The sequence below is a fragment of the Cornus florida genome, unplaced genomic scaffold (genome assembly GCF_030987335.1).
Source record: "Cornus florida cultivar Cherokee Brave unplaced genomic scaffold, ASM3098733v1 CherokeeBrave_3.0.0_Hap2_Chr07, whole genome shotgun sequence".
Lineage (NCBI taxonomy): Eukaryota > Viridiplantae > Streptophyta > Magnoliopsida > Cornales > Cornaceae > Cornus > Cornus florida.
This window is the reverse complement of record NW_026775577.1, coordinates 22,729,589-22,742,978: the sequence shown is the minus strand read 5'-3', so window position 1 is coordinate 22,742,978 and position 13,390 is coordinate 22,729,589. Positions and strand designations below refer to the sequence as shown.

The window sequence follows — 13,390 nt, the reverse complement described above, 5'->3', positions numbered from 1 at the left end:
ATAGAGAGAGAAGTGGTTTGAAGATCTTATAATTTTACATTGGTTATTCAGAATAAACGGAACATAGCTTTTGGCTCAGTTTGAAGTTTAGTCAGCATCAATAACTAAGGTTCAAAATCTCTTACTCATAATGGATCAAGGTAAGATATGTGACACTTCTAAATTTTATAACTCCTGGTGTTTTTGTGCATCAAAATTAAATCTAATGGGCTAATTATTGCTAAAGTATTTCTTATTGTGTCTTGAAGTGGTATCAGAGACATGGTTCTCAATTTTAAAGCATGAAACTTATATGAATTTCTTGAGTATCTCTATAGATTATTTTGATGCTTGATTATGTATAACCCAATTAATTGCTCAATATTGATGATTATATATTATAAAATTATTTTTTGGTTCACATTTTGAAATGTTCAATTTTGAAGTAATATTGATAAGCTCAACGGAGGTTCAATACTATGAATAGTTGGACATTGTGCAATAATTAAACCATATATAGTTATAATCAGCCCAACGATGGATCACTATGGTTAAATGAATGTTATGATTAATGTAAAGCATGTTGGAGTTTTTCTGCCTAGAGGTGATATAATTCTCTAAGGAATATGATATGCATTACATCTTTGTCAACCTCATTTATGGTGACATAGGTAAGGATGATTTTAATGTCTTATATATATATATATATATATATATATATATATATATATATATATATAAATTTGAAAATATACTAATAATATATTGTAGTTCCGCCCAACGAAAGAATTACAATTGCATTATTGGTTTCTTATGATGATATGGTAAATCTATTGATTTTATATCTAACTACTTTTGATTTTAGTTAGATTTATTGAAAGTGTGGTGCTAATTTGCATGCATGACAAATTGTTAATTAAATTATTTCTTTACAGCTATGAATCTTACTGCAATTACTGGTTACTTGTCTAGTATTGAGGCTTTAAGTGGAACAAATTTTAAGAAATGGAAGGAACATATTGGAATTGTTCTCTGTTGTATGGATTTAGACTATGCATTACGGGAGCCTGCACCTATAAAGCCTACTGTTGAAAGTACTATCGAACAAAAGGCTTTATATGAAAAATGGGAGCGCTCTAATCGCATGAGTCTAATGATTATGAAAAGTTCAATTATGCCTGCAATTAGAGGAGCCATTTATGACTCCGATAATGCAATGAGCTATATGAAATCAGTTGAAGAACAATTTTTGGGTACTTCTAAATCAGTTGCTAGTACTCTAATGATGAAAATGATGATAATGAAATATGATGGTCAAAGTAGTGTTTGTGAGCATATTATGAAGATGAATGATATGGCCTCTCAATTGAAAGGAATGGACATGGAAATCTCTGAAGGATTTCTCATTCACTTCATGATGATTTCTCTTCCTGCCCAATTTGGTCCATTTAAAATTAATTATAATACACAGAAAAAGAAGTGGAAGATGAGCGAGTTGATTGCCATGTGTGTTCAAGAAGAAGAGAGGCTTAAAGCAGAAAAACCCGATATGGCTCACCTCACCATTGGGGGGTCTAAGTAGAAGGAAGTTCAAGAAAGGTAAAGGTAAGAAAACTACACATGCTAATGTTGATACTCACCAAGTCCAAAAGGAAGATAATAAGATGTGTTGCCATTTCTGTCATAAGAAAGGTCATGTGAGAAAAGATTGTCAGGGTTTTAAATCTTGGTTGGAAAAGAAAGGTAAAACCCAATGTTTTGTGTCTTATGAATCCTACCTTGTTGATGTTCCACCAAACACTTAGTGGATTGATACTGGTGCAAGTATTCACATAACAAATTCTATGCAGGGATACCTTACAAGTAAGAGACTAAATAAAGGAGAGCGGGCCATTACATTAGGACATGGAACAGAGGTAGATGTTGAGGCCATTGGGACTCTACATCTAATTTTGAACACTGTTTTCATTATGGATTGAGTAGATACACTTTAGTTCCTGTATTTACTAGAAACCTTATTTCAGTTCTGAAACTTAATTCTTATGGTTATGAATTAAAGTTCGGAAATAAACGAGTCTTTTTATTCCATAATTCTCATATAGTTGGCTCTAGTATCCTACAGGGTAATCTTTATTCATTGAATTTATATTCAAATTATGCACAGTCACTTTTATCCTTTAATGTGAATGATGTTACCAAGAAAAAGAGAAATCGAGTGGTTGCGAATTCATCCATGTGGCATAAACGTCCAGGCCACATATCAAGAGAAAGGATTACACGTCTTATTAAAGATGAAATTCTTGATTCACTTGATTTTTCTGATTTCAGTACTTGTGTGGATTGCATAAAAGGGAAGTACACAAAATTTAAGAAAAAGGGTGCTTCAAGGACCACAGAATTGTTAGAAACAATTCATAATGATATATGAGGACCTTTTCCAATCTCAACCATTAATGGACATGAATATTTCATTACTTTTATTGATGACTTTTCTAGGTATACTTATTTGTATCTTATTCATGAAAATTCTAAGTCACTTGATGTTTTCAAAATCTATAAAGCTGAAGTTGAAAATTAACTTGACAGATGGATTAAAACTGTAAGATCAGATAGAGGCGGTGAATATTATGGTAGATTCACTGAGTCGGGTCAAAATCTGAGTCCTTTTTCCTTATATTTGAAAGAGAACGGTATTGTTACAAATTATACAATGCCAAGCACACCTGAACAAAATGGTGTTGCTGAGCGTTGAAATTGTACTCTAATGGAAATGGTGAGAAGCATGATATGTAATTCCTCTTTACCTGAATTTTTATGGGGTGAAGCTTTGAGGACTGCTATATATATTTTAAATCGGGTTCCTAGTAAGGTTGTGCCTAAAACTCCTTATGAGTTATGGGTTGGTAGGAGACCGATTTTAAATTATTTTCATATTTGGGGATGTGCAACAAAAGCTAAAATATTCAACCCACAATTAAAGAAATTGGACTCTAGAACTATAAGTTGTTATTTCATTGGTTATCTAGAATGATCAAAAGGGTTTAGATTTTATTGTCCTACTCATAGTACTCGAATTGTTGAAACTAGACATGCTGTGTTTTTAGAAAATGGGGATGTTAGTAGGAGAACTGAGCCTAGAAAAATTTCCTTTGAGGTAGATCAGATTCTTATGCCATTATAGGTGGTCCAAGATAAGGTGACACATACACCTATTATGGAAAATTGTGGTGTTAAAGAAACTTCCCACATTAAGGAATCTACTCCAATTGTAGAAGTACCTTTACGCAGATCCCAAAGAGAAAGTAGGCCTGCTATATCGAATGACTATGAAATTTATTTAAATGAGTGTGATTATGATATTGGCTTGGAAAATGATCCCATTTCTTATGCTCAAGCTATAAGTAGCGATAAATTAACTCTTTGGCTTAATGCCTAAAATCCATGAAGGATAATGAAGTCTGGGATCTTGTAGAATTACCTGAATGATCCAAAAATGTTGGTTGCAAATGGATTTTCAGAACCAAATGTGATTCCAAAGGCAATATTGAAAAGGCCAGATTAGTTGCTAAAGGATACACTCAAAAAGAAAGAATTGATTATAAGGAAACATTTTCTCCAATTTCCAAGAAGGACTCCCTTCGAATAGTCATGGCATTAGTAGCTCATTATGATCTAGAGCTACATCAGATAGATGTTAAAACAGCTTTCTTAAATGGTGACTTGCATGATGTGGTCTATATAGACCAACCTGAAGGTTTTTAGGATAAAGGCAAGACCCACAAGGTGTCTAGGATGAAAAATTCCATATGTGGTCTAAAACAGGCTTCTCGACAATGGTATCTTAAGTTCCATGAAGTTTTAACCAAATTTGGTTTAAGGAGAATCTAGTGGATTCATGTATATACCTTAAGATCAGTAGGAGTAAGATCTATATTTTAGTGTTGAATGTTGATGATATATTGCTTGTCAGCAATAATATTGGAATGATATATGAGACAAAACAATTCATGTTAAGGAATTTTGATATGAAAGATATGGGTGAAGCATCATTTGTTATTGGTATTGAAATTCACTGAGATAGGTCTCACAGTCTTTTAGGATTATCCTAACAAGCCTATATTGATAAGGTTCTTAAAAAATTCAACATGCAACATTATTCTAATACTGTTGCCCCTATTGTTAAGGCTAACAAATTTGGTGAATTCTAATGTCCCAAAAATGATACTCAAAGGGAACAAATGAAGGGAATTCCTTATGCTTCTGCAGTTGGGAGTATTATATATTTTCAAGTTTGTAAACGTCCCGGTATTAATCATTAGAATGCAGTCATGAAAGTACAACGTTATCTGCAAGGAACTAAAGACTATATGCTTACATACAAAAGGACAGGTAACCATGAGGTTATTGGTTATTCAGATTCTGATCATGCTAGATGCACGGATACCCGAAAGTCTACTTTTGGATATGTTTTTATGCTAGCAGAGGGGCCTATTTCATGGAAGAGTCAAAAGCAATCACTAGTTGCCTCTTTCACTATGGAGGTCGAATTCGTAGCATGTTTCGAAGCCACATGTCATGCAATATGGTTAAGAAATTTTATCACAGGATTAAGTGTTGCTGATTTGATTACAAAAACCCTTAAAAATTTACTGTGATAATGATGCTTCTATTCGATTCTCTAAAAATAATAAAACTACTAGAGGATCGAGACATATTGATATCAAGTATCTTGCTGTGAGAGAGAGGGTTTTGAATCAAATTGTTTCAATTGAATATATAAGTACTACACTCATGTTAGTAGACCCATTGACAAAAGGTCTCTCACCTAAGCTCTTTAAGGATCATGTTGCACACATAGGCTTGGTGAAAAGTCTTTTATGTTTGGGTTAAAAATGTATTGATGTTTTTGGTGTGATCACATTATATTTATGACAATATGATGATTATGTTGTGTTGCTTTCAACTTTTATGCACAATTAAATATAAAAGCAATATTAGACCGTTAATGATGAATTAGCACTAATCACCATTACTTTGCTAATGTCATCAGTATTAGTTAAATCTCACCGATTTATGTTGATGAAGGTATTAATGCTATAATTGTTGAATGGTATTGAATTGATGAGTGATTCAATAACTACAATAGTTTGGCATTAGTAGTTTTATTGAACAGAATCTAATGGAGATGGTGCAACCTCATCTTTGGAACAGTGTGATGGCCATATTATGTAAAAAATCTAATAAATGGTATAATTATGTAGGCCAAGTGGGAGATTGTTAGAAATTTATCTCTTTAATGTGGCCTTTACATTATTATACATATGATATATTAGATACTTCCATGAAGAGGGTTTTAAGAAAATAATTGGAAGGTGATCCAATATTAAGTGCACCTATATGAAAGATAAAAAGTGTAAGGTTTTATAAACACTTAATAATGCCATTTTTTTTGAGTTACATACGCTTCAATAAAATTAAGTGACACTAATGGAATTAAATTTAATGTTCACTTAATGAAGAGTTAAGTGAACATAACATTTAGTAACTCTTGAAATTAGTGTTCACTTAATGAATAGTTAATGAAGAGTTAAGATTTCTTGTAACTCTTGGTGTTCTTATGAAAATATAAAAGTCTTTAATGGAAGACTAACTTTAATGAACTAATGCTATATAAAAGGGTCCCAAACCATACTCTCTTATGACGTGAATTGTGAAATGAAACACCGCAATTAGTACCCATTAACTATGGAGAGAGAAGTGGTATGAAGATCTTATAATTTTACATTGGTTATTCAGAATAGACGGAACATAGCTTTTGGCTCAGTTTGAAGCTTAGTCAGTTTCAATAACTAAGGTTCAAAATCTCTTACTCATAATAGATCAAGGTAAGATATGTACCACTTCTAAATTTTATAACTCATGGTGTTTTTGTGCATCAAAGTTAAATCCTAATGGGCTAATTATTGCTAAAGTATCACTTCTAGACATAATAAAAAATACTTTAGCAATAATTAGCCCATTAGGATTTAACTTTGATGCACAAAAACACCATGAATTATAAAATTTAGAAGTGGTACATATCTTACCTTAATCCATTATGAGTAAGAGATTTTGAACCTTAGTTATTGATGCTGACTAAACTTCAAACTGAGCCAAAAGCTATGTTCCGTCTATTCTGAATAACCAATGTAAAATTATAAGATCTTCAAACCACTTCTCTCTCTATAGTTAATGAGTACTAATTGTGGTGTTTCATTTCATAATTCACGTCATAAAAGAGTATGGTTTGGGACCCTTTTATATAGTATTAGTTCATTAAAGTTAATCTTCCCATTAAAGACTTTTATATTTTCATAAGAACACCAAGAGTTACAAGAAGTCTTAACTCTTCATTAACTATTCATTAAGTGAACACTAATTTCAAGAGTTACCAAATGTTATGTTCACTTAACTCTTCATTAAGTGAACATTAACTTTAATTCCATTAGTGTCACTTAATTTTATTGAAGCATATGTAAATAATAAAAAAATGGCGTTATTAAGTGTTTATAAAACTTTATTTGTCTTTCGTATAGGTGCACTTAATATTGGATCACTTTCCAATTAATTTCTTAAAACCCTCTTCATGGAAGTATCTAATATATCATATGTATAATAATGTATAGGCCACATTAAAGAGATAAATTTCTGACAACTCCCACTTGGCCTACATAATTATACATTTATTAGATTATTCACATAATATAGTGGCCATCACACTTTTCCAAAGAAAAGGTTGCACCATCTCCATTAGATTATGTTCACTGAAACTACTAATGCCAAACCATTATAGTTATTGAATCTCTCATCGATTCAATACCATTCAACAATTATAGCATTAATACCTTCATCAACATGAATCGGTGAAATTTAACTAATACTGATGATATTAGCAAAGTAATGGTGATTAGTGTTAATTCATCATTAACAGTCCAGTATTGCTTTTATATTTAATTGTGCACGAAAGTTGAAAGCAACACCATATAATCATCATGTTGTTATAAACATAATGTGATCACACTAAAAATATCAATACATTTTTAACCTAAATATAAAAGACTTTCCACCAAGTCCATGTGCGTAACATGGTCCTTAAAGAGCTTAGGTGAGAGACCTTTTGTCAATGGGTTTACTAACATGAGTGTAGTACTGATATATTCAATTGAGTCAATTTAATTCAAAACCCTTTCTCTCACAGCAAGATACTTGATATCAATATGTCTCGATCCTCCAGTAGTTTTGTTATTCTTAAATAATCGAATAGAAGCATCATTATCACAGTAAATTTTTAAGGGTTTTTGTAATTGAATCAACAGCACTTAATCCTATGATAAAATTTCTTAACCATATTGCATGACATGTGGCTTCGTAACATGCTACGAATTCGGCCTCCATAGTGGAAGAGGCAACTAGTGATTGCTTTTGACTCTTCTATGAAATAGGCCCCTTTGCTAGCATAAAAACATATCCAAAAGTAGACTTTCGGGTATCCGTGTATCCAACATAGTCAGAATCTGAATAACCAATAACCTCATGGTTATCTGTCCTTTTGTATGTAAGCATATAGTCTTTAGTTCCTTGCAGATAATGTACTACTTTCTTAACAGCTTTCTAATGATCAATACCTGGATTACTTTGGTATCGACCAAGCATACCTACCATATATACTAGATCAAGACGTGTACAAACTTGAAAACACATAATACTCCCAACTGCAGAAGCATAAGGAATTCCCTTCATTTGTTCCCTTTGAATATCATTTTTGGGACATTAGAATTCACCAAATTTGTCACCCTTAACAATAGGGGCAACAGTATTAGAATAATGTTGCATGTTGAATCTTTTAATAACCTTATCAATATAGGCTCGTTGGGATAATCCTAAAAGACCGTGAGACCTACTTCGATGAATTTCGATACCAATAACAAATGATGCTTCACCCATATCTTTCATATCAAAATTCCTTAACAGGAATTGTTTTGTCTCATATATCATTCCCATATTATTGCTAACAAGCAATATATCATCAACATACAACACTAAAATACAGATCTTACTCCCACTGATCTTAAGGTATATACATGAATCCACTAGATTCTCCTTAAACCAAATTTGGTTAAAACTTCATGAAACTTAAGATACCATTGTCGAGAAGCCTGTTTTAGACCATAGATGGAATTTTTCATCCTAGACACCTTGTGGGTCTTGCCTTTATCCTGAAAACCTTCAGGTTGGTCCATATAGACCACTTTATGCAAGTCACCATTTAAGAAGGATGTTTTGACATCTATCTGATGTAGCTCTAGATCATAATGAGCTACTAATGCCATGATTATTCGAAGGGAGTCCTTCTTGGAAATTGGAGAAAATGTTTCCTTATAATCAATCCCTTATTTTTTAGTATATCCTTTAACAACTAATTTGGCCTTGTATCTTTCAATATTGCCTTTGGAATCACGTTTGATTTTGAAAATCCATTTGCAACCAACAATTTTGGATCTTTTAGGTAATTCTACAAGATCCCAAACTTCATTATCCTTCATGGATTTCAACTCCTCATTTATGGCATTAAGCTATAGAGTTGATTTATCGTTACTTATGGCTTGAACATAAGAAATTGGATCATTTTCCAAGCCAATATCATAATCACACTCATTTAGATAAATTTCATAGTCATTCGATATTGCAGGCCTACTTTCTCTTTGGGATCTGCGTAAAAGTACTTCTACAATTGGAGTAGATTCCTTAATGTGGGAAGTTTCTTTAACACCACAATGTTCCATAATAGGTGTATGTGTCACCTTATCTTAGACCACCTGTAATGGCATAAGAATTCGATCTACATCAAAGTAAATTTTTCTAGGCTCAGTTATCCCACTAACATCCCCATTTTCTAAAAACATAGCATGTCTAGTTTCAACAATTCGAGTACTATGAGTAGGACAATAAAATTTAGACCCTTTTGATCGTTTTGGATAACCAATGAAATAACAACTTATAGTTCTAGAGTCCAATTTCTTTAATTGTGGGTTGAATATTTTAGCTTCTACTGGACATCCCCAAATATGAAAATAGTTTAAAGTTGGTTTCCTACCAACCCATAACTCATAAGGAGTTTTAGGCACAACCTTACTAGGAACCTGATTTAAAATATTTACAGCAGTCCTCAAAGTTTCACCCCATAAAAATTTGAGTAAAGAGGAATTACATATCATGCTTCTCGCCATTTCCATTAGAGTACGATTTCGATGCTCAGCAACACCATTTTGTTCAGGTGTGCTTGGCATTGTATAATTTGCAATAATACCGTTCTCTTTCAAATATAAGGCAAAAGGATTTGGATTTTGACCTGACTCAGTGAATCTACCATAATATTCACCGCCTCTATCTGATCTCACACTTTTAATCCATCTGTCAAGTTGATTTTCAACTTAAGCTTTATAGAATTTGAAAACATCAAGTGACTTAGATTTTTCACGAATAAGATACAAATAAGTATACCTAAAAAAGTCATCAATACATGTAATGAAATATTTATGTCCATTAATGGTTGAGATTGAAAAATGTCCACATATATCAGTATGAATTGTTTCTAACAATTTTGTGGTCCTTAAAGCACCCTTTTTCTTAAATTTTTTGTACTTCCCTTTTATGCAATCCAAACAAGTACTGAAATCAGAAAAATCAAGTGAATCAAGAATGTTGTCTTTAATAAGACATGCAATCCTTTCTCTTAATATGTGGCCCAGACGTTTATGCCACAACATAGATGAATTCTCACCCACTCGATTTCTCTTTTTCTTGGTAACATCATTCACATTAAAGGATAAAAGAGACTGTGCATAATTTGAATCTAAATTCAATGAATAAAGATTACCCTATAGGATACCAGAGCCAACTATATGAGAATTATGGAATAAATAAACTCTTTTATTTCCAAACTTTAATTCATAACCATAAGAATTAAGTTTCGGAACTAAAATAAGGTTTCTAGTAAATACAAGAACGTAAAGTGTATCTACTAAATCCGTAATGAAACCAGTATTCAAAATTAGACGTAGAGTCCCAATGGCCTCAACATCTACTTCTGTTCCATTTCCCAATGTAATGGTCCGCTCTCCTTTATTTAGACTCTTGCTTATAGGGTATCCCTGCATAGAATTTGTTATGTGAATACTTACACCAGTATCAATCCATCAAGTATTTGGTGGAACATTAAGAAGGTAGGATTCATAAGACACAAAAAAATTGGGTTTTACGTTTCTTTTCAAACCAAGATTTAAAACCCTGACAATCTTTTCTCACATGACCTTTCTTATGACAAAAATGGCAACGCATATTATTATCTTCCTTTTGGACTTGGTGAGCATCAACATTAGCATGTAGTTTTCTTACCTTTACCTTTCTTGTACTTCCTTCTACTTGACCCCCAGTGGTGAGGTGAGCCATATTTGGTTTGTTCAACTTTGAGCCTCTCTTCTTCTTAAACACACATGACAATCAACTCGTTCATCTTCTACTTCTCTTTTTACGTATTATAATTAATTGTAAATGGGCCAAATTGGGCAAGAAAAGAAGTCATCATGAAGTGAACGAGAAATCCTTCAGAGATTTCCACGTCCATTCCTTTCAATTGAGAGGCCATATCATTCATCTTCATGATATGCTCACGAACACCACTTTGACCATCATATTTCATTGTCATCATTTTCATCATTAGAGTACTAACAACAGATTTGGAAGTACCCAAAAATTGTTCTTCAACTGATTTCATATAGCTCATTGCATTATTGGAGTCAGAAATGGCTCCTCTAATTGCAGGCATAATTGAACTTTTCATAATCATTAGACTCATGCGATTAGAGCGCTCCCATGTTTCATATAAAGCCTTTTGTTCTATAGTACTTTCAATAGTAGGCTTTATAGGTGCAAGCTCCCGTAATGCATAGTTTAAATCCATACAACCAAGAACAATTCCAATACATTCCTTCCATTTCTTAAAATTTGTTCCACTTAAAGCCTCAATACCAGACAAGTAACTAGTAATTGCAGTAGGATTCATAGCTGCAAAGAAATAATCTAATTAACAATATGTCATGCATGCAAATTAAGACCACACTTTCAATAAATCTGACTAAAATCAAAAGTAGTTAGATATAAAATCAATAGATTTACCATATCATCATAAGAAACCAATAATGCAATTGTAATTCTTTCATTGGGCAGAACTACAATATATTATTAGTATATTTTCAAAAATATATATATATATATATATATATATATATATATATATATATATATATAAAAGACATTAAAATCATCCTTACCTATATTACCATAAATGAGGTTGACAAAGATGTAATGCATATCATATTCCTTATAGAATTATATCACCTTTGCACAGAAAAACTCCAATATGCTTTACATTAATCATAACATTCATTTAACCATAGTGATCCACCTTTGGGCTGATCATAACTATTTATGGTTTAATTATTTCACAATGTCCAACTATTCATAGTATTGAACCTTCGTTAGGCTTATCAATACTACTTCAAAATTGAACATTTCATAATGTGAACCAAATTTTAATCCTATATCCTATAAAAAAAATGTGTCTGATCGAGTTATAATTTTCTGTAGTGTAATGTTATAGTTAAATATGTGAGGTATAACTTTTGTAATTGGCAACTTTCGATATGAAAATGTGTCTCAATTTCGTGGCTCGGTGTCAGAAGCGGAACATGTACAAAATCTATGAGAACAACATTTAGGCAAGTATGTGTGTGAGTAAGGACACATTGTAGATATATATTTTGAGTTGGAACAACTTTATTTTTGTACTCTGTAAAAGTTCAACCGGTTCAATGTATGCGAGGTATAACTTTTGTAATTGACTACTTTCGATATCAAAATGTGTTTGATCGAGTTATAATTTTTATTCATTTTTGTGGCTCAGTGTCGGAAGCAGATCATGTACAAAATCTATGAGAACAACATTTAGGCAAGTATGTGTGTTAGTAAGGACACATTGTAGATATATATTTTGAGTTAGAACAACTTTATTTTTGTACTCAGTAAAAGTTCAACTGGTTCAACGTACAATTCAACAAGTTAAGTTTCTGTCAGAGATAAAATTGCACTCTGTAAAAGTCAACAAGTTAAATTTCTGTCAGATATAAAATTGCACTCTGTAAAAGTCGAACGGGTTGAGTTTCAAGTCCAACTGGTTGAACTTGTCATATACTGAAAAGGAAAGTATTTTTAGTCCAATTCCACATCCTTTTTGGTCAGATTGTAGAGAGATTTTCGCACGAAATTGCTAAGTTTTCCAAGCCTTTTTAGGTCTCTCTAATACACACTTTAATTCGTAAGTCATTACGGCTATTAAGATAAAGTTTTGAAAACCCTAAGGGAGCATTTTGTGACAATTTTGCTAGCTTAATGTCTGCCTCCATGATGTTTAATTTTTAATAAAAAAAATTAGCACAATTTTATGATGATTCATTCATGATTGTTGTATGTAATTACCAATTATGACCAAAATATATAACATACATCAATCATGTAATAACTAGTGGGACCAAACACCTGTTCAATGCACCAACAAGAGCAAAGCAAGAATTGTTTCATTATTTCAAAATGTCAGAAAATGGTGCTAAAAATTAAAATATATACATATTAAAACATTATACAGCCACAGGCATGGCTTGATCAAATACTAATCTCTATACCATTGATGTTAGAATGGATTGTCAATGACTATGGAGACTTCCGATGGGCTGACACATTTTTTCGGATTATTTTAGTATCTTTGGACGTGTAAAGACTCAATTTCTATTGGAAATAGTCAAACGATCAACTATCACAAGCTTAGGCTTTTGGGTGGCATCCGAAATACTCAACTTGTTACAGTTAGTATAAGAGTCAGATCCAAACACAGACCTACATATATATCAGTGGCAATTGCCTCCACTGAAATATTTTTTTTATAATAATATACCCTTGCTAATTTATTTATTTTCAATTATATGCCCAAAAAAATTACTATTGACGCCCCTCCCCTTAAAATTACAAACAAAATTCATTTTGTCCACCCTCACATAATTTTTCGGGTCCATCCCTTGCCCAACCTAGTCTTTGATCCTGTATTATGCCAAGCGTCCGGCCCAGAAGCATCCAAATTGCTCACCTAGTTAGTTAGGGTGTCCTGACTGCAATGAGGGCAATGCGAATTCAGATAGGGGAATGTTAAAAGAGGAGTATTGTTCCACATCGAATATAGATGACAAGTGAAATGAGTATATATAGATTGGGTGTCAACCCCAACTAACCACTTAAACTTTTGGATCGAAACACGATAGGCGTA

The 13,390-nt window shown here is 32.4% G+C and overlaps 1 protein-coding gene across 1 annotated transcript; it reads left to right on the top strand.

The window, feature by feature from the left end:
• Window positions 1-916: 916 nt before the first annotated feature.
• Window positions 917-1,561, top strand: LOC132316416 (uncharacterized). The gene has a single exon (XM_059814896.1). The coding sequence runs from the start codon at window positions 917-919 to the stop codon at window positions 1,559-1,561; it is 645 nt and encodes a 214-aa protein (XP_059670879.1).
• The last annotated feature ends 11,829 nt before the right edge of the window (window positions 1,562-13,390 follow it).